Source organism: Anolis sagrei, chromosome 2 (assembly GCF_037176765.1).
Source record: "Anolis sagrei isolate rAnoSag1 chromosome 2, rAnoSag1.mat, whole genome shotgun sequence".
Classification (NCBI taxonomy): Eukaryota; Metazoa; Chordata; class Lepidosauria; order Squamata; family Dactyloidae; genus Anolis; species Anolis sagrei.
Window position 1 is genome coordinate 73,187,751 of NC_090022.1, and position 20,708 is coordinate 73,208,458.

General features: G+C 40.7%; 2 protein-coding genes across 13 annotated transcripts in view; one reads left to right on the forward strand and one right to left on the reverse strand.

The window, feature by feature from the left end:
• LOC132766681 (taste receptor type 2 member 39-like) lies at positions 1–945 on the forward strand. Its single transcript, XM_060760999.2, has one exon. The coding sequence runs from the start codon at positions 1–3 to the stop codon at positions 943–945; it is 945 nt and encodes a 314-aa protein (XP_060616982.2).
• Positions 946–4,957: 4,012 nt separating this feature from the next.
• APEH (acylaminoacyl-peptide hydrolase) overlaps positions 4,958–20,708 on the reverse strand; it is a 34,441-nt gene continuing 18,690 nt past the window's right edge. For 2 of the 12 annotated variants that reach the window (XM_060765760.2, XM_060765759.2), the window contains exons 13-21: positions 18,501–18,589; positions 16,869–17,007; positions 15,788–15,874; positions 15,397–15,477; positions 13,294–13,382; positions 11,527–11,717; positions 11,154–11,331; positions 7,786–7,892; positions 4,958–5,350 (exon numbers count right to left, since the gene is read on the reverse strand). In XM_060765760.2, coding sequence (XP_060621743.2) covers positions 5,200–5,350; positions 7,786–7,892; positions 11,154–11,331; positions 11,527–11,717; positions 13,294–13,382; positions 15,397–15,477; positions 15,788–15,874; positions 16,869–17,007; positions 18,501–18,589 — 1,112 coding nt within the window. In that variant the 3' untranslated portion in view covers positions 4,958–5,199. Of the gene's footprint in view, positions 5,351–7,785; positions 7,977–11,142; positions 11,378–11,526; positions 11,718–13,293; positions 13,383–15,396; positions 15,478–15,787; positions 15,875–16,868; positions 17,008–18,500; positions 18,590–20,708 lie in introns of those variants that run through there. The other 10 variants (XM_067463627.1, XM_060765761.2, XM_067463628.1 and 7 more) reach the window with 9 other exon arrangements.

Consider the following 20,708-nt stretch of genomic DNA (forward strand, 5'->3'; position numbering starts at 1 on the left):
ATGATCAAGAGCAGGAGATATGTCTTCTTCCCAGGCATTATCGTTGTGGTATTTCTAGCTGACTTGGCTGTTGGTGGGCTCATCTCCAATGGATTTATAGTCAAAGTTATTATTAGCGAATGGATTTTAAACAAGTGCTTTACTGCCAATGAACAGCTTCTTCTGAGTTTGAGTATATCCAATTTCATCATCACAATTTTAATGATCACATCATTACTTCTCACAAACCAAGTGAACAGCTACTCAAGGTTTCAAGTATTATTTGCCTATAACTTTTCTGCCATATTCTTCAGATCCTGGCTCACTGTCTGGCTTTCTGTCTTTTATTGCATCAAGATCACAATCAGCACTCATTTCCTCTTCCTTTGGTGCAAATTGAGAATATCATGGCTGATACCCCGGCTTCTCGTGGGATCTGCAATTATCTCATTTTTTATTTCCATATATGCATTTCATGGTATTCTTATACTACCCTACAGAAACACCACAGTCAACAGTACAAATATGAGCCAAGAATGGAAACCAATACAGTTTGTTGATTCTTTCAGCGTCTTCTTTTTATCTGCTGGTTCTGCTTGTCCTGCTCTTATGATGGTACTTTTTTCCACTATTGTTGTTGTGTCACTTTGTAGGCACATCTATCGGATGACAGGGAAAGAATCCAAATTCAGGAATCCCCAAATGGAAGCTCATATCAAGGCAGCTGGGACAGTGATCTTGCTCCTGCTCTTTCATGTGTTGTTTTATTTGGCAGAAACCTTTAGTTTCACTATATGCTTTGGATCAAAACCTGCTGTTCCTTTGACAATACTGGCTATGCTTTATCCACCTGCTCAGGCAGCTATCTTGGTGTTGGTTAACCCAAAGCTAAAGCAGGCAGCTACTTGCATATTTCTAAAAATATCTCAGGAACAAACTAGACATACTGCTTGTTCGCATATTTAACCCTGCAACCTTAAAAACAATAAATACAGTTGCCATGACCAAGGATCACTTAGGACTGAAAAATCAACACAAGGAATGTGGGAAGGGGGAGTGGATCCTTGCCCTGTGCTGTGTTCCCAGTTACTATCAGCTTTTTCAACACTTGCAGTTTGCAATGGCAGGAATATCATCAATAATGCAAATAGTGCCTTCTTCTGCTCTTGTAAACAGCAGTTATGATACATGATAGGAGTAGGTCAGCTAATCAAGGCAACAGTAGAAACAAATAATTAAAGCTTCCAACTCCTGACCATGTTCCTAATTAAACTTGTTTGTTACTAGCCTGGCTTTTTAAAAAAATCAAGGGTAGTAGGGCAATCTATATGACTACTACCAGTTCCTCCACCTGAAAAGTGAATATTCTGCAACTGATAATAACTAAGTCCATGTATAATCTCCATGGAGCCCAAAATGTCTAAACTGAATTATCACATTTTGGGTGTATCATGAGACTACAAGACTCAGTGGAAAATGTGATAATGATTTAAAATGCTGAAGGCAATAGAAGAGGGGGACCACATTAAGGATGAAGTGGTTCAATAAAGGCGGGTGCAGCTGAGAGTTTGCAAGACCTGAACAGAGCTATTCATGTTCCGTCTTTCAGGAGCATGGTTTACGTTGCCTTTTAGCTGCATTGGATTGCATTCCTTTGCATTTCCCCTGGGTTGCTATAGACCCAGCAGCACCCTGGAAGTTAAACAGTTTCAGAGTCTGGAAAGCCAGGCTGCAGGCTCTCTGCAGTTATTGGTTTAGAAAGTATCTCTTTGGGTTAGGAGTCCGCCCTTTTTCCTGGGGTTGAGATCTCCATTTTGGAATCTCCCCTGCCTCCTTCAGTAGAGAAAAAAGCCTCAGATGTGCTGTTGGTCAGACAGGCAAAGCTCTGAAAAGTCATTGTGAGTACAACTGAGATACTGAGATAGATAGATAAATAGATAGAGAGATAAATAGATAGATAGATAGATAGATAGAATAGGAATTGAGTAATTAAGAAATTGAGTTATAGATAGAAATTGAGTTATTGAGAAATAGAGAGAAATAGTTATTGAATACAATTGAGCATTACTTCATCTTCAAAGTTAACCTTGAGCTTAGATAATCCCCTTTTTAACTTCTCCCAGGCTGACTGTAATCTAACCCTTACTGATGTGGGCTCCGCTACCGGGTTGAACTGCGTCTCAAACGTCGAGTGGACCTACCAGCAAGGCAGTAGATGTTCTCCAGCTGGAGTTCTTTGGTCTTTAGGTCTGTTTTCCTGGAAATTCTTTGGAGACTCTTAAGACTTTTCTCCCCCGGAAGGTCTTAAGGGTTGAAGCTTTTGTACAGGGGAAGCTTGCACACATCCTATACATAAGCTTACCTTGCTGAGACTAACTAAAAATGGCTCCCTTCCCTTCCCAATTTCCCTGAGCAAGGGGCGGGACCAAAACTTAACAATGATAGACAGGTGACTTGCCCTATGACCGCAACCAAAGAAGCCACCTATCTGCAGAGTCCCTGAAACCTAGGACTGCAAGCAAACATTTAATACAAAGCAAATAAAGTTGGAGCTCCTGGTACAGCTGTACCAGAACAACTACATCGGCTATTGCCGCAAGAAATGACAGTGTGAATAAATTGCTAATATTTGCTTGAGATAGTGCTTATAGCAGTATAGCAGTTCTGGAGGGAGTCTTGATCTTTTGCATCTCATAGACTTAGCATGGGAATTTGGTTAACCAGTTAAAATTCATGAGTAAACCAGGTTTTTTTTAAAAAAATCTGAAACATTTCGGGGGGGGGGTTGAACCCCTAAACCCCCCCTCGCTACGGGCCTGTTGGACACTACCCAAGTGTCTAGGACTGTGTGATGTATTGGCGAATAATGGGTGCAGATCCCAGTAGGGTGGCCTTTTGCAGCTGACAGACGGCAATTTTGTCAGTGCTGGCTGTGTTTAAGTGCAGGCCAAGGTCTTTAGGCACTGCACCCAGTGTGCTGATCACCACTGGGACCACCTTTACTGGCTTGTACTAGGGTCTTTGCAGTTCAATCTTTAAATCCTCATATTCTGTTTGCAATGATCCCACTGTCAGTAATTCTATAGAAAACAAACCTGGGCTACCAAACAGCAAGAAATTCACAATTTTTTTCCCACTTGCTGTACATGGATGATCTAAAGCTTTACAGAAAATCAGAAACTAAAATCCAGTCGCTGACCAACACAGTCAGAATCTTCAGCACTGACATCCGTATGCCTAGACAAATGTGCCACAGTGGCATTAAAGAAAGGGAAATTAAAGAAAGGGGATCACAACCAGACACAGTGAAGACATCTGCCCTTGCGCTATGCTACTCTGCTGCTGAGTATGCATGCCCAGTGTGGAACGCATCTCACCATGCTAAAACAGTAGATGTTGCTCTTAATGAGAAATGCCGCATTATCATGGGGTGTCTGCGCCCTACACCCCTGGAAAAATTACACTGTTTAGCAGGTATTGCACCACCTGACATCCACCGAGAAGTAGCAGCCAATAGTGAAAGGATCAAGGCAGTGACATCTCCAGCTCATCCCCTGTTTGGATATCAGCCAGCATGTCAACGACTTAAATCAAGAAATAGTTTTCTAAGATCTACAGAGACACTCGCTGGAACATCCCAGGAAGCAAGAGTCCAAAAGTGGCAGGCTCAAACCCAGAACCTTAACCAATGGCTGATACCAAATGAGAGACTCCCCCCTGGGCACACAGAAAACTGGGCGACTTGGAAGGTGCTGAACAGACTGCACTCTGGCATCACGAGATGCAGAGCCAATCTTAAGAAATGGGGCTACAAAGTGGAATCCACGACATGCGAGTGTGGAGAAGAGCAAACCACTGACCACCTGCTGCAATGCAACCTGAGCCCTGCTACATGCACAATGGAGGACTTTCTTATAGTAACACCAGAGGCACTCCAAGTGGCCAGCTACTGGTCAAAGGACATTTAATCAACTACCAAGCTTGCAAACTTTGTGTTTTGTCTGTCTGTCTATTTGTTTGTTTTGTTAAAAATATAATACAAATGTCTGGTTGCTCCTGACACGATAAATAAATAAAGGGAAAATTATTCACAGCAAGGGCATAGAGATGCCAAATGGACAAACAGTAAAATGCAATCAGTTGGACAATATCAAGCATGGGCATGTGAAAAATGTGGTCAGCAAATAATATGTCCAAAGGTCAGAAAGGTTTTGAAAAGCAAATTAAAGGGTGGAAATATGATCAAGGCTATCAACACCTGGGCCATCCCCGTCATCAGTTGCACAACTACTAATGCTAAAACTCTCTGCTTTTCTGTTGTAAATATAATCCACTATCATCACATTTTGGGGGTTAAAATGGCTTACTTCTCTCACAACCTGGTTGAAACAACTAGCTCCAACTTCATGTATCCTGAGGTGAAAGTAAGGGGGAAATGTGCTGTTACTTCATCCATCAGTCAAAAGAAAAAGCGATACAAATTGCTCTTAAATTAAGAATCCTAACAAAGGTAGATCATCACAGCGCAAACTGCAGTTAAATGCTCACTTAATAGCTTCCAACCTTACTCTGGCTTGAAAATGTGATCCTTTATCTCTTCCTTTTCCTTCCACGTCTATGTTTTTAAGCTTTCATTGTAGGGCTGCATTTATGAGAAGTTTTGGGAAATGATAACTGCTGGAAATATAAAGTTAAAGAAAACGGATGTATAGGAAAATGATTAGAAGATATTTGCAATATCCATAGATGACACGATCAGGAAAAAGTGTGTGCAATGGCACTACATGGAAGAATAACAGTGAATAGCAACTGCTTTATTGGGAAACTTGGGAAGGGAAAACTAGAATTTTGGCTTTTCTAGACATAATTTGAATCCTTGTTGGCAAATTTTCTCCAAGAAAACACTGTAATGATATGCCATCATGGCTATTTTCTTCATGCAAATATAGACTTTAAACAAACAACTGTAGAGCAGAGATCTGTGGCAAAAATTTTACTTGCAATACGAAGTGTTATAAGGCAGTTTTATTTCTGAGTAGACTTGTACTGTTTGTTGCACCTGGTGTCACAGTAGTACTAGAAATTGGGAAGTCCTCAAAAACCAACAATTTGCTTGCTTGCCAGAAGTAGAACGTAGAGAAGCAGTGTGAAGTCTGTATTGAAGCCTATATACCATTTGTGGCATATATATTTTCATATGCTCTTTGCTTTTCAACACTGTTAGGCTTCAGCTTTTAAGGATAGCTGCTGACTTCCAGTATCTGCTTCCACTGAGAGGTGATGCATAATCCACTGTGCACAATGAATAAAAACATCTGCTTTGGCCTCCACACCACTTATGGCATGATTTTCTTCAGGATACCACAGGAGGCTGCAAAAATAATAACAAAATTTTTACAAATTTCTATATGGAGCAGAAAGTTATTGCCTGAGCATAGGGTCTTTATGGTGGTATTTTCTGCCCCATCTCTTTTCCTCCCCTACCTTTCTTCGGGCCCTGTGGATAGTAGTTTGAGTGTTGGACTACAGACATTATCTCACAATGCTGCTAAAATTGGTTCTTCCATCACAAACCCATTTTGCTTGCTTAGCCCCTCTCCTGAAAGTGCCAAGTCTTATTGAAAGTACTTTGAGAAAGCTCCAAGAATATTTATCTCACCACAGCTGCAGGGACATTATTCATCCCAATCAATGAATTCCCTGTCTTCAAACATGCCTCCCCCCTTTTATTTCTGTGAGAATTGTGGCTTGGAGTGTTAAACCTCTTTAATTCTGGATTTTTAAAGTACCAAAACACTGTTTATTTAAACACTTCAAATATTATATTAATAAAAAAATAATTAAGCAGTTTGCAACTAAAAGTGTTTCCTATTTTGTTTATTCTGCAAGGGAGAGATCAGGTCCCCCTCTATCCATGGAATCCCTTCACGTGTTTTTATTAATATTTCTATATTTCATATCTTATATAAAACTTTTGGAGAAGCTTAGACACTAACAAATCCTTGTGATGACTTTTTCACTGTAACATTTTCCGACTTGGGAAGGCCAGCCATTTGCCTCCCGGAGATTCATCTGCATGAGATCAGATGCAATCGCCCATCACCTCTGGGCTGTTCCATTATCCCCAGCCCACGACTTCCAGCTGCACGGAGGAAAATAGGATCCCTTAGATGATCAGCCTGCCTTTGTCCTAGCAGCCTGGACAGATGGCACACTCAACACCTAGCATGACCAAGCGAGCATCCCCAGGAACTTGCCAATTACTCCTACCAACATGGACCATGTCTTTGTCTTTTGAACTCTGTGGGTCCCGGTGCCAGAGCCGCAGCACCCATTCACTGTAAACCCAGATATCAATCATACTGACAGTAATAGGCACCTGAGGCTGGATGGTCCCTTTAATGGGACCAAGTAACAAATTCACAAATACTTTCAGAACCATTTCCTCATGGACTTCTGTGCTCCGCTTCAGCCATTGGACAGAGGCACATTTATATTGGAGGCGAGAAGCACTTCCCCATTGGCCGGCGAGGCCACAGTCCTGCCCCTGCAGAGAGGCCTCCTTGGTGTCATTCGAGCCCAGACAATCCTGTTGAGGCCAGAACAGCTGTGAGGGAGTGGGAAATTCAAAATGAAGTGTATAAAATGTCTCTCTTTGCAATTTTGGGGCTCTCAGATTACTTTGACGGATTACTGCAAGCTGACATCTCTGTCACCTGATTGAATAAAAACTTTGATGGCTTCTTCTTCAACTTGGTGAGCTTTATTTCAGCAGATCAGGCTTCTTCACTCACCAAGCACACAGACTCATTAAGATGGCTTAGTGCTGGTGTTGGTTGCCACTTATCAGACCCTTGCCTTAGGTTCCAGTATCCACAGCCTGGATCTCTCTATCAGTGACCATTTCAAATTTCACACTGACGTCTTCCAATGTCTGTCTGTCTGTCTCCCTTATTGTCCCTGCTTCTAGTTCTTTTTTATTAATAATTTTAAATGTTTTCCTTCTCTTTCTAGCTTCCCTCAAGGAAGCTTCAGGCTCCATTTATTTTTCCTTAGGGGAGAAAAAATCCCCCTTCCTTCCCCCTCATTCTTACCCTATTCACTTTTACTCAGTATCATCCTCAGAAACATATACAGGCTCTTTAGTTACCAGTTTTTCTGAGGATGTTTCTTTTTCTCCTCTCTTATCCTGTTATACTCTTTAAAAAATCTCTAAAATACTGTAAACATGAATGGGCTGAAGAAACACACTGAAGAATTTCAGAAGAAAGTCAGCCTATGTAAAAGCCTTTGATTGCGCAGACCATGAAAAACTACAGATCATTCCAAGAGAAAAAGGCATGCATCAGTCCTTGATTGTCTTCATGTGCAGTGTGTCGTCAGGACAAGAGGCCACTGTCAGGACAGAATACGGGGAAACAGAATGGCATCAGACAAAGCACCCATCACCCTATCCATTACATTTACATGCAAAAATCAGGATTAAATTCAGAGAAAGAAGGCATGAAAACTGGAGGAAGGAACATGAGCAGTTTGAGATAAGCCGATGACACCATATCACTTGTAGAAAATAGTGAAAACTTGGAATTACTATTGAAGAAAGCCATATGTTTAACATGATCATCCCTCAATATGTTCCCTTCCCAAATGCAGCTGCATTTAGATCCAGGGATTTAAGCTCTGAAAAACTGCTCAATGCAATACAATCAGGGTAAAAGTGTAACCGTGCCTCCAGATATGGACCTCTATTTCAGCAAGAGATCACCATTTGTGTATTTGGTCAGCAGAATAAACTGAGAAACTCACCGCACAGGAACTCCTCTGGCTCTCAGCACACGATAATATTCCAGAGCTTGATATGGAGATACTCGATGGTCCTTGGCACCCACACAGAGCAAAACAGGTGCTTGTACCTTTCAGAAAGGAAGTAGTCGGTGTATGAATATCGTGAAGGAAATGCATCTGGTCACTTGCGTATGTGTGCACCTTCAAGTCACCTGTCAATGTATGGTGACATGAATTTTAAAAGGATTTCTTGGGCAAGAAATGCTCAGTGTCGTTTCACCAGTTCCTGAAATTAAGCCTACAGGACCTAGTGTTCTCCCACCAGAGCACTAACCAGAGTGGATCTTGCGTAGCTTTCATGATCAGATGGGGCTTGGTGCTTTAGGGCATTTAGGCTAGGAGCCGGTGGCATGATAATTGATTTCTTTCAGTTCTTGTGGGTTTTTTCAGGCTATATGGCCATGTTCTAGAGGCATTTCTCCTGACGTTTCGCCTGCATCTATGGCAAGCATCCTCAGAGGTGAGGTCTGCTGGAACTGGGAAAAAAGGGGTTTATATATCTGTGGAATGACCAGGGTGAGACAAAGGGCTTTTGTAAGTTGGGCTAGGTGTGAATCTTTCAACTGACCATCTTGATTAACATACAATGGGCTGACTGTGCCTGGAGCAAACTCTTCTTGAAATGTGATTAGATGTCCCCGCCTGTTTTTCTCTCTACTGTTTTTGCTGTTGCAATTTTAGAATTTTTTAATACTGGTAGCCAGATTTTGTTCATCTTCATGGTTTCTTCCTTTCTGTTGAAATTGTCCACATGTTTGTGGATTTCAATGACTTCTCTGTGTAGTCTGACATGGTGGTTGTGAGAGTGGTCCAGCATTTTTGTGTTCTCAAATAAAATGCTGTGTCCAGGTTGGTTCATCAGGTGCTCTGCTATGGCTGATTTCTCTGGTTGGAGTAGTCTGCAGTGCCTTTCATGTTCCTGGATTCTTGTTTGGGCGCTGCGTTTGGTGGTCCCTATGTAGACTTGTCCACAGCTGCATGGTATACGGTAGACTCCTGCAGAGGTGAGAGGATCCCTCTTGTCCTTTGCTGAACGTAGCATTTGTTGGATTTTCTTGGTGGGTTTGTAGATTGTTTGTATGTTGTGTTTCCTCATCAGCTTCCCTATGCGGTCAGTGGTTCCCTTGATGTATGGCAGGAACACTTTTCCTCTGGGTGGATCTTCATCTTAACTCTCGTGGCTTGTTCTTGGTCTTGCAGTTCTTCTGATGTCTGAGGTGGAATATCCATTGGCCTATAGAGCCCAGTTGAGGTGGTTCAGTTCATCAACAATTGGGTCACACCATTTACAGAAAACCCACACACACAGAGATAGATATCTACATAAAAACTCCAACCATCACCCAAGTAAAAAAAGAAGCACCATTAAAGCCTTGGCAGACTGTGCAAAAATAATCTGTGAACCCCACCTCCTCCAAGATGTGAACCTCCAATAATCTGTGAACCCCACCTCCTCCCCCACCTCAACTGGGCTCTACAGGCCAATGGACCTTTTCCCCCAGTTCCAGCAGACCTCACCTCTGAGGATGCTTGCCATAGATGCAGGCGAAACGTCAGGAGAAATGCCTCTAGAACATGGCCATATAGCCCAAAAAAACCCACAAGAACTGAGTGATTCCAGCCATGAAAGCCTTCGACAATAAATTGATTTCTTTATTTGGCAAGAGTACATGGAGAAAGAGAAAGCAGAGTTATGCTTGCAGAACTTTATGAACCTTAGAGCCAATACAGGGTTTTAGCTATCATTTTATGGCACAATATTTTGATATACTGTAACTTTTGGTGGATACTGACATATGATATTAAAATTGCGTTTACTTCTTTGTCTGTTTGCTGAAAATTCAGGAAGCATATTCCATATACTGTAAGACCCCAGTATACATGGGACTGGCACCAATGTTCTACACAGCATGTTATCTTCAGGCATTTTCCAGATCATTTTAAATGTGACCCTATAGTATTCTTTCATCAGAAGTCTTTTATTCCAATAGGTTTGCTATGATCTGTTTTCATGCATCAATAATAAGTCTAGGAGTGTATCTGCTATGGATACAGGGGTTGTACTTTGCAAGAAAATCAATTATTTATTATTTATTAATTTTGTTTATTTATAAACAGTTCCAGCCCAGTTTACCTGTCCGAATGTATCTCCCTCTATGAACCACCTCGGAGATTAAGATTTTCTGGGGAGGCCCTGTTCTTGGTTCCACCTTCGCAAGCATGACTGGTGGGGATGAGAGACAGGGCTTTCTCAGTGGTGACCCCTCATCTGTCGAATTCCCTCCCCAGCGACATTAGATCAGCCCCCTCCCTCCTAATCTTCAGAAAGAGAGTAAAAACCTGGCTATGGGATCAGGATTTCAGAGAAGCAGTGCAATAATATAATATAATTGGAATATGTGCAATGACTACAGAATGGCCTTGGATTACAACTTTTGGATGGCATGTTTAAATAATGAATATAATTTTAAATGCATTATATGTACTACTTTTAAATCCAATTGTTTTAAGCTTAATATTTATATGTGTTTAAGGCACTGAATAATTGCCATATGTAAGCTGCCTTGAGTCTCCCTTGGGGTAGAGAAAGGTGGGGTATAAATAGGGTAAATAAATAAATAAATAATCCTTTTTCTCTCCACACGGAGACTGAAAGCAGCACACAACTACAAGCATTTCAGCACAACCTAAAGTATACAAATATACAAATATTAAAACAATATTGAACAACATTAATATTAAAACAATCCAGGCTTAAACCCTAAAAGCACATAAAATCACATCACAAAATCACAGCAGCCTTTGATGGTCTTAAAGCACCTTCATGTTTAAAAATCTGCCTGAATAAAAAGGTTTTAGCTGCTGTCAGAAGGACAGCAAAGAGGAGGGGACCATTCTGATTTCCCTAAGCAGGAAGTTCTAGAGTCACAGGGCAGCTACCAAGAAGGCCCCGCTCTCTCATTCCCACCAACCATGCTTGCGATGGAGGTGGGACCAAAATGGCCTCTCCTGAAAATCTCAGGTCCAAGAGAGGTTCATACAAGGGGATGCAGTCAGCCAAATAGCCTGGACCTGAACTGTCTAGGATTTTAAAGGTCATAACCAAAACTATTAGTGCTGAATGGGCTAGAATTTTTTTAAAGACTATAGTGCATCTGAATTTTGAAATTCAGATTTGGGGCTATTGCAATATTAATACTGTAGCAAATGAGTATTTGGGGGAGTTCATGCAGCCCTGCATGTGACACAATGACACAACCCACAAGATATTTACTTAGTAGGGCTACATATGAAAGAGTCAAATAATGGTTCCATCACCTTGCTCTTACCTTTGCAGCATGAATTATGGGGGAACTGAGCAGCATGGTAGCCAGATCCACTTCTGTGGGAATCCGCTCAGAGAAGTAAGGCAGACCCAGAGCTGAATACCGCCTGTGGAAATGATGTAGCCCATTGGTGTTGCATTTGAATTTCTGATCTCTGCCAAACAATCCAAACCTTTGACAGCTGTAAATGTGGCATTTGTGGAGGGGATCAGTGAGAACGGAGGGAACTTGTAAAAGGAAAGGTGAGGGGATTAGGAAGGCTGATTCATGAGATCATACACAAGGCTATGAGAGAGATGGTAACAGGTTAACTTGGGGAGAAGATAAGCAGGATTTGTAGGTTGAGTGCCACAGAAGAGTTCAGGTCAGTCCTTACCAGTCAGGGATGTCAGAGGTCCCCAGTAGAGTAGCCATGTTGATGACAGGGCTTCTGACTGCACAGGCTTTGTACATGTCTGGATATCGGCCAATCAAATGACAACAGATGAACCCACCATGAGAGCCTCCTAACAGGGCAATTCTCTTTGGATCCAGAGTTCCCATCTGCAGGGCTAATTCCACTGCCAGCTGTAAGAGCAAGAAAGACAGACGGTCAGACAGGATGTCAGAAACCACTACACACACATATTAGATAAGAAGGTGTACATAAGGAAGGTACAATTTGCAGGGAAAGGACTAAAGAAAAAGTGTGGCCATATGGCTCGTCTGCTAACCCAAACCAGCTTCATTCATTCATTCATTATTTCAAAAAACCTAATTCTTCCAAAGTTTTAAATAAATAATAATAAACATATGGACACCTTGTTGTGTCTATGGCTTGTAATAAAGATTGGCTGTATACAAAAACGTATTGACACACACACCAAAAAAAAAAAAAGAGAGAGAGAGAGAGAGAGAGAGAGAGAGAGGACAAAAAGAAGCTGCAATGTATAAAATAAGACAGGTTGGGGCTTTAAAAATATTTTTCTTTTATCTTATTAGATCTTTCCTGAAAATGAGGATGGCAACTGAAAAGTTAGCACTGGAAAAAACTGAGACCTTGTCAAAGATCTCCCAGCATTGCATGTGATTCCTGAAATACGAGAGCAGTGATTTTAAGTTAACAATGTCTTCTAGCAAAGACCTCAGGATCCGTGTTTAAAGGTGTTATTCCATTTAGAACTAAACAAATTATCGGAAAATAATTCTAGGAAAATAAAGTGCACAAGTTTCTCTGAAATGCAGGGACACTGTATACAAGAACATTGGATACTAGAATTCTAGATTTTTTGTAGTGTTTTTTAAGGGAAGCACTGTCATGACCTCCCAACCATCTTTCTTGAAAATGCTAAAAAATGGCCAGGACAAACCAAAATGTAACAAGTTGATAGCCAAACATTTAAGCATGGAAGTGGGGGGGGGGGGGGTGTAATTTTTCAACAATGTATCCACATTTACGTCCTGAACCTTGGGAAGAACCATACTGATAGCACTGCCCAATTAAAGACTGATCATTACTCTTGCCTCCATGGTGAGCTGCTCTACTAATCATATGCAGTTGACACTTGCTCCATTGGGCTTTTCCTGGCTCTCTGGCTTGTGTGACTGACTGGTTCTATGATGGTGTTCTTCCATATTTTAGGTATGAGTCATATCTTCATATGCATCCAAACGCATTCATACACATGAAAATTGGGATAGGATGTTTCACTGGCCGTTTTGAGCTTTGTGGTCTTTAAACAAAGGTAAATTCAGCTTTCAAAATTGAACTAGCCGTATCACATCTCTCCACTCACATACATGACTCATTAACATCTTGATGGATATTGACAAAGACATGGACTGAAATGTTTCATTACTGCTGATGGATTCAAGAACAGGATATGCTCATGCCCAGCAAGAAAAACCTGCATGAGTCCATCAAGCTGGTTGGGATGGTATTGCAAGGACCTCACATACTCAGGTATAATGTGAGCCAAAAATAGATGGTGTGGGAGAGATGCTCACAATATATGTGATTATGGCTTCTCCTCTCCATTTAAAGGGGAAACTGATTAGAAATAGGGCAAGATCACATGCAGTGTAATATGATCCTTTATCCCTTTGCTAGTCAAAACTGGGCTTGCCCTTACACAGAATAAGAAAAGAAAAAAGTGGGGCTGACCTGAGTGTCTTCCACATCTTGTACACCAACGTGGGAGATCAGTGAGTCGATGCTAGCCTGGCCCAAACCCAGGGAGCCTCTGTAATTCACTGCTCAGAAAAAGGCAAGTCAAAAAAGTTGAGTGGGAGATGTCCTCAGAAGATGTGCAGAGCTCTTCCTGACCTCTAAGGTTGGTTTACAAGTAGTTGCTACCATAGCTTCCCCAAGCTCCTTCCTTGAAGGTTTTTAAACAGAGGTTGGATGGTCAACTGTTAGGGGTACTTCAACTGTACTTTTCCTGCATGGCTGGGAGGTTGGACTAGATGGCCCATGTGGTCTCTTTCAGCTCTATGGTTTTATGATCTTGCTGCACCACTGATGAGGCAAGTAGTTAATAAACTTACAGTACAAGGGCTGCCCATGCTGAATGTGAAACTATTATTAACCAAGTACAAAGTGACATGTTTCTTTAGGCCAGGGGTTCTCAAACTTTTTAAACAGAGGGCCAGGTCACAGTTCCTCAAACTATTGGAGGGCCGGATTATACTTTGGAAAAAACATGAATGAATTCCTATGCACACTGCACATATCTTATTTGCAGTGCAAAAAACACTTAAAAACAATACAATAATTAAAATGAAGAACAATTTAAAAAAATATAAACTTATTAGTATTTCAATGGGAAGTGGGGACCTGCTTTTGCCTGATGAGATAAGATTGTTGTTGTTGTGTATTTTCAAGTCATTTCAGAATTAGGTTGATCCTGAGTGAGAGCTGGTAAATGACCTTGGGGGGCCATATCCGGCCCCTGGGCCTTAGTTTGAGAACCCCTGCTTTAGACTTCTTGTAGCAGAATTACAAAAACTGAACGGAATTTACTGATAAGTGCAAGCATTCTTTCTGCCACTCTTTTCTAGCTTTGGATGTCCAGATTTGTCAAATCAGTTTCTTCTAATGTATCAACTTCAAAAATAATGCTTTAAGGGATGCCCAGAAACCAAGTTTGATCCTAGTTTCTTTCAGTCTCAGGATAATATAGCAAAGAAAAATCATTCACAGAAGGAATAGACAAGATAAAGATTCAGCCTGGGGTTTCAGGAGCCCACACATTGCTTACTTTACAACCTCAGCAGAAAGTGGGCATCAAAGCAGAGGAAGATCAAAAAGATAATGAGAATGGGGTGAGGTTTCATGCAAGTAATTAAAGGATGGAAATATTACTGCTTGGACTGCAATTCCCAAAATTAGTTAGTTTAAAGGATTATGAAAGTTGTAAGTCTAAAAAGTGACTTTTCCAAGTTCTAAGAACAGAATTATTCCACAAAGTGGCATTATGTGGTACATTATGCCTCTATCGGCCTTTTTGGTTTATATCTGATCAATTTCCATGGTTGTCTCATCTGCTTGAGCCATTTCATGAGGAAACATTTATTAATATATTTTTTTGCCAGGATACACAAATACAATTTTGCCCTCTTTTGATCATGTTGGAGTCCCTGGTGACACAGTGGGTGAAACCACTGAGCTGCTGAACTTGATGATGGAAAGTTCAGTGGTTTAAATCCGGGGAGCAGAGTGAGCTCCCACTATTAGCCCCAGCTTCTGCCAACCTAGCAGTCTGAAAACATGTAAACGTGAGTAGATCAATGGGTACTGCTCCAGTGAAAAGGTAATGGTGTTTCATGCAGTCATGCTGGCCACATGACCTAGGAGGCGTCTATGGACAATGCTGGCTTTTTGGCTTAGAAATAGAGATGAGTACCAACCTTCAGAGTCGGACACAACTAGACTTAATGTCAGGGGAAAACCTTTATCTTTATCTGGATCATTTTGTATACGCAGCAGGTAAAGGTATTGCACAGGAAGTAAACTGAACCAGACAAGGAAAAAAACCTAATTTAATTAAGCTCTGCGGGACTGTAGATAAAGCATTTGGTGGAGGCTGGAGCGGGAGGGAGGAAACGGAGCCTCATAAGCCTCAATGATCCTCCCAGGGAATCTCAGTGTTATCTTCTATAGCATCACCCCCCTGTCCCATCCACTACATATCTGCATAAACAATACATGCTAGATAGGGTTTTAGAATAGTGAGTGTAAAAAATGAATGATGCTTGAGCTACTCACCCATGAGCACAGCAAAGCCCAGCTGGCAGAGGCATGCCATGGTTGGATTCCAACAGGCATCAAAAACAGCATGTGGGCCACCTGGAAACAGAATGATTACAATACAAAAAAGGACTAGGATATCTCCAGGTTTGGAAGAAGAGGCCTAAGAAGCCAAGCAGCATTGCCTCATCAGGACCGGAGAGATACAGGATTGGGGAAAAAGAGAGTCTTGGCAAAAGGCTGAAAGCATTGATCTGGATTGGTTCTGAGCATAGAAATACATGGAATTCCTTCAAACTTCAGAAAGAATTCAGAATTCCTTTCTAAGAAAAAAAATGGAAATAAGTTGGGAAGCATGGACTCACCCATCAAACAAGTGAAGCAACGAAAAAGAGCTGTTATAACTCACCATGTGGGGAAACAATAAGCGGAAAAGTCTTTTCTCCTTCTTTGCTTAATTCAGGTCTCAGCAACACAACTTCAAATGTCTGATCAGCTGCAATAAAGGACATACATTTCATGGCAAGCACCACCCAGAGATAGATTTATTTGGTAATTTTCTTCTCAAAGGGAGCAATGAATAATTTTAACAATTTTCTGCACATGTAACAGTCTTTTCTGCAATAGCCAGCCCAAGAGATTTTGATTCCGAAGGAAAAAACTCAAATCCAAGCCACAGCTCTACTAAAATAATATGGCAATAACTTCAGAACCACAACACCCTGCTTGCCTTAGTTATGCACCATATCTCTGCTTATGGTACTGATGCACTCTGTTTGCTACTAAGCCAACTCAAATGTTCTGCCTGGGTAATCTGAGCTGGTTGACAAACAATGCTTTAGACCTTCTCTGTTTTGTATTAGCCAGTGGGGCTCTAAAGACCTTCAATGTTGGTCACATCTGAATTAAAGTACAAGGAGGGAGAAGCTATGAACTCCAAGCCTACAAACCAATATATGCAACACAAAGTCTTTCCTGTTTGTTTGCTATAGCTCAAACTTGAATCTAGGTTCAGTGATCTCTTACATGTCCATCTTGTATTTGGATTGCTTCAAAACTTGGAACATATTGCTGGATTTATCTGTTTTTAAAATTTGCCAGCTGTCAAGAAATTAATAAAAGATGCAGCATCCCTATGCTGTAACCCTCACAATCCCACAAAAGCCTGGTTGTGCTCCTTATCTTTGATATGCCACCCATCCAAATCTTTTTAAAATCATTTAAGGCTTTGTTGCTGCTGTGTACCTTCAAGTCATTTCTGACTTGACTTGCCGTGACTGAGGCAGAGTGTGTGGTACTTGCCCAGGGTCACCCTGTGGGTATCCATGGCTGAGTGGGGATCTGAAACCTGCCCTCCAGAATCATAGTCAAACCATTACACCATGCTGGCTCTTACTGTAGGTCTACCCAACCACATGAAATTCTAAACAATTAGAGAATGAATCAGAGTTATGGATCTGGATTGAAATTCCATGCCACAGTTTCCTTACTGTAAGGACTGCCTTCCTGGGACACTGGAGGGTGCACTGTCAGGATCTGCCATTCCATATTGGGCAATACAGAAGCTTTCTCCACAGTTATCCAGTGTACTCCAGGTTCATTCCCAGTAATAGGAAGCATACCCACCTTCTACAAAGCAGATATAATATTTTGTTATTAGAATCACTAGATAGAAATGTTATATATCCTAACAGCATATCTTGGCATTTTAGTGGCCTACATTTATGTTTGATTTGTCCTCAATGTTTTCTGTAGCTATTTAAAATCACACACAATTTTCTTAATTGGTTTGTTCTTTTATACCTGTATACAAATGGTACAACAAATAATGATCTGTTAAGCTGAGACATGGTTTGTTTGTATGTTTGAACACATGTCAGATCACTTGGCAAACCATGATTTTCATAACAAGCTATAATTCAAAACTGAATGGCAAATTGATTTGTGCTAATTGTAGTCCCCTCATATGTAACAGTAATATGAGGCCTGCAACATGTTGCCACCATTTGAACATTATTTAAAAGGGTACTGCAATAGCATTCATTTATTATTGGTCTCTATTTTATGAAATTCTAAATGGAAGTCTGTGGCAACTTCAGGGCTTAGCACAGCAGGCTAAATCACTGTGCTGCAGAAAAATCATACTGATTGAAAGGTCAGCAGTTTGATCCCGGGCTGGGGTGAGCACTTGCTGTTAGCCCCAGCTCACCTGCCCACCTAGCAGGTTGAAAGCAGAAATGCGAGTAGATAAATAGATACTGCTTTTAGAAGGGAGGTAATAAAGGCGCCCTTAAGGACATCAATCAATCGGAGGAAAGCTCCTCGGCATGGAAGATGGAGCGACACCCCACCCGCCACCTCCACATGGCTGGAGTCCAGCACAGCCTCGTAGATGCCGGAAATAAGATGAGAACAACTGCCTTTACCTCTGTTTGTGTTTGTCTGTCCTTGTTAAGTGTATAATCAGCACTGAGTGTTTGTCACATGTGTGTATTCTGTAAGCTGCTCTGAGTCCCCTTTGGAATGGGAAGGGTGGGGTATAAATACTAGGGCTGGGCGGTTTTGTTTCGTTAATTCGTAATTCGTTAATAATTCGTTAATTTTTTCAATTACAAAACGATAACGAACCATTCTGGAGCAATTATTAAAAAAAACGAATTTTCAAAAACGTTTTGTAAATGCTTCGTATTTCGATATTGTATTCGTTTCGTTATTGTTTTGAGGTCGTTTCGTTATTATTTCCGCATGTCTGGGCCAGTTTTATGGTTTAATTAGTGAAAAAAAATTATAATATCACACCAACAGTCAACAACAGAGGGAGAGGGAAGCTTCAGAAGGTTTTGGAGGTTTTTTAGCGTATTTCGCGGTCGCGTCCGCCATTAACGAATCGATTCGTTATTGTTTCGGAAATCGATTCGTTAATTTTTTACCATTTACGAAATTTCGTAAATATCGAACTTTTTAAAAGGAAAATTTTGTAATTATTTTAAATATCGAAACGCAAAAACCCCCCAAATACAAATCGATTTTAGAAACAAATTTTTCCGTTGTTACCCAGGCCTAATAAATACTATAAATAAATAAATAAACCTACACCTTGATCAGGAAGAAAAGTTTCTTACCAGGCTCGGAGGACAATTGGGAGATGAACAACTTGCCAGAAGGAGATCCTGATGAATTCCCAGAAGAGTCCAGCTACCTTCTGGCTCTCCTTGGGAGGGGAACCAAGAAAATTATTCAGGATTAATCTGGGCTCCTTAATATCCAAGAAGAACAGCTTGTTTTCCTCTTCCTGTGGTTTTTGAAGTGACAACTTCTGAAATCACACATACAAATTGTTCTGTGCATGCACAGAGATTCTTGAAAACTTCTAGAGCGGAGTGATGTAATTTGGGCAGGACCCCTTGTGTGAATATGTTTATTTCCATTTACACTGCACTGTCAGAAATCTGAAGAAAGAAAAAGATCAAAATGAAGATGGAAGGGCTATGTGGATGCGTTAGTTGGGGTAGATGTTTACTCAAAGAACCAGATAGGCAAATTTTATATGATTCAAGTAACTCACAAGGATGGGTGAACAGCAAGATGATTTACTGGAAGGGGATTGTTTATAATGACGTATCAGCAATGGTATTCTTACAAGGGTATAATTATTCATGTGTTTTCACTGCAGATACATATAGATGGCTGGGCCCATGGCCTGGCAGGGAAATATCCTTCAAAAAGCAACAAAAGTGTCCAGAAACCTGACAAATGTAGGATCTGACTCTTATCAGTGGTCATAGCTGGGGGAGTGAAAATACATGACAACATGAAATCAAAGCAACCAGTGAGTCAAGAGTGATCTTTTGAAGCTTCCTCCTATATAGAGTGGACCAACATTTACATTGTTGGGCTTGATATCTAGACAAAGAGTATGATCGCGAAGAAAGATGAGAAGACTACTGTATAAAGATTTGGAATTAGGCTAACCTGTGTGATATCTTTGGGAAGACAGAGATGAGGAGCTTTATGAAGGAGAAGAAATGAGTTTAGGAACAAATTGAAAAGAAGGGGAAAAGCAAATCTTGGAACAGAGGGGGGTGAAGTAAGCAGAACATCATTTCCTTTCTTAGCAGAAGAACCAGAGTCCCCAAGCAGCTGCAACTCCTTTTAAATATCAGTCTTTTTAGGCCTTAAATGTCCGCATTCCTACCATGTACCTGTACGGAAGCAAACTGGGTTTTTTCTAGGGAATTAAGATGCACTGTAACTTTCTTAAGTAACTTAACCTTCTCTGTTGATATTTTGAAGCAGTTTATGTTGTATATAATCATTTAATATACTTAATATTATTTTATAATATTATTTGAGGTCAGTTGCAAATCTTTAGTGTGTTACTCACATAGCTCTGGCTTCTGGAATAATTATGTAAAACCCTTCCCCTAAACCCCCTTCCTTTTTTCTTCTTTCTTGGCTTCTCCTCCACTTTTTTATTCACCTCCTCTTTATCCAGTCTGATCACACATTTTAAGGTTCTTAGATCACTAAGATGTATTCCTTTTTTTACACACTTCAGCAATTCAGACCCATGATTCATGTATTCAAAATGAATGAGTGCAATTGGTGCTTAATTTTATTAGCTTTGAAACACAAGGCTAAGAGATCTAAAGAAATAGGTATTAGGGTAAAACGAGTTGAGAGAATATTAAGGCTGTCAGATGTGTGATCTTTAAACAAGAGATATCACAGACTGAATTTGGAGTCTCTGGCTCCTGCATGCCAAGCATGTGCCTTCTCATCGATCTTTTACAGACCATATTTCTGGATTGAGATCAGAGACACATAAATTATTCAGTTGCATAGAAAAATGCTTTGTATATGCTGAGAAATTCTCAAAACAATTTTGATTAAGAATTCAGTGACTTGTCTTTTTATTGCTGTACTTAAGATGTGTAAGTGCCCTTTAATTGAAATAAATCACTCCTTATTAAATTTTTCACCAACAAGTTATTTTAAGAGTGAGTGAAGTGTGCATGCTGTTGTTGGGGGCTGAAAAGAAAAAAGAGATACATATAAGTTACAAACTGAATTGAATGATTTCTAAGCTGGGTGTTCCCATGGGAACAGCATTTGCTATCCTTAGAGTACTCAGGCATATTGGAACTCCCAATATTTCCAAGCATCAGTTTCCAAAAGGAAATGAAATCCCAACTGTGATGCTGTACCAGTGAATGAAAAGGAACAAAAGGGAAGTGTGGAAGCCCCTCCTAGATGGGGACACCAGGGTGAGGGTGGAGTTCTTGCCCAAAACACTTCTCCCAGCAATGAAGGTTTCTGAAAGTCTCTGT

Coding starts and splice junctions, on each gene's coding strand:
- LOC132766681 (XM_060760999.2), top strand. CDS start 1: ATGATCAAGAGCAGGAGATATGTCTTCTTCCCAGGCATTATCGTTGTG.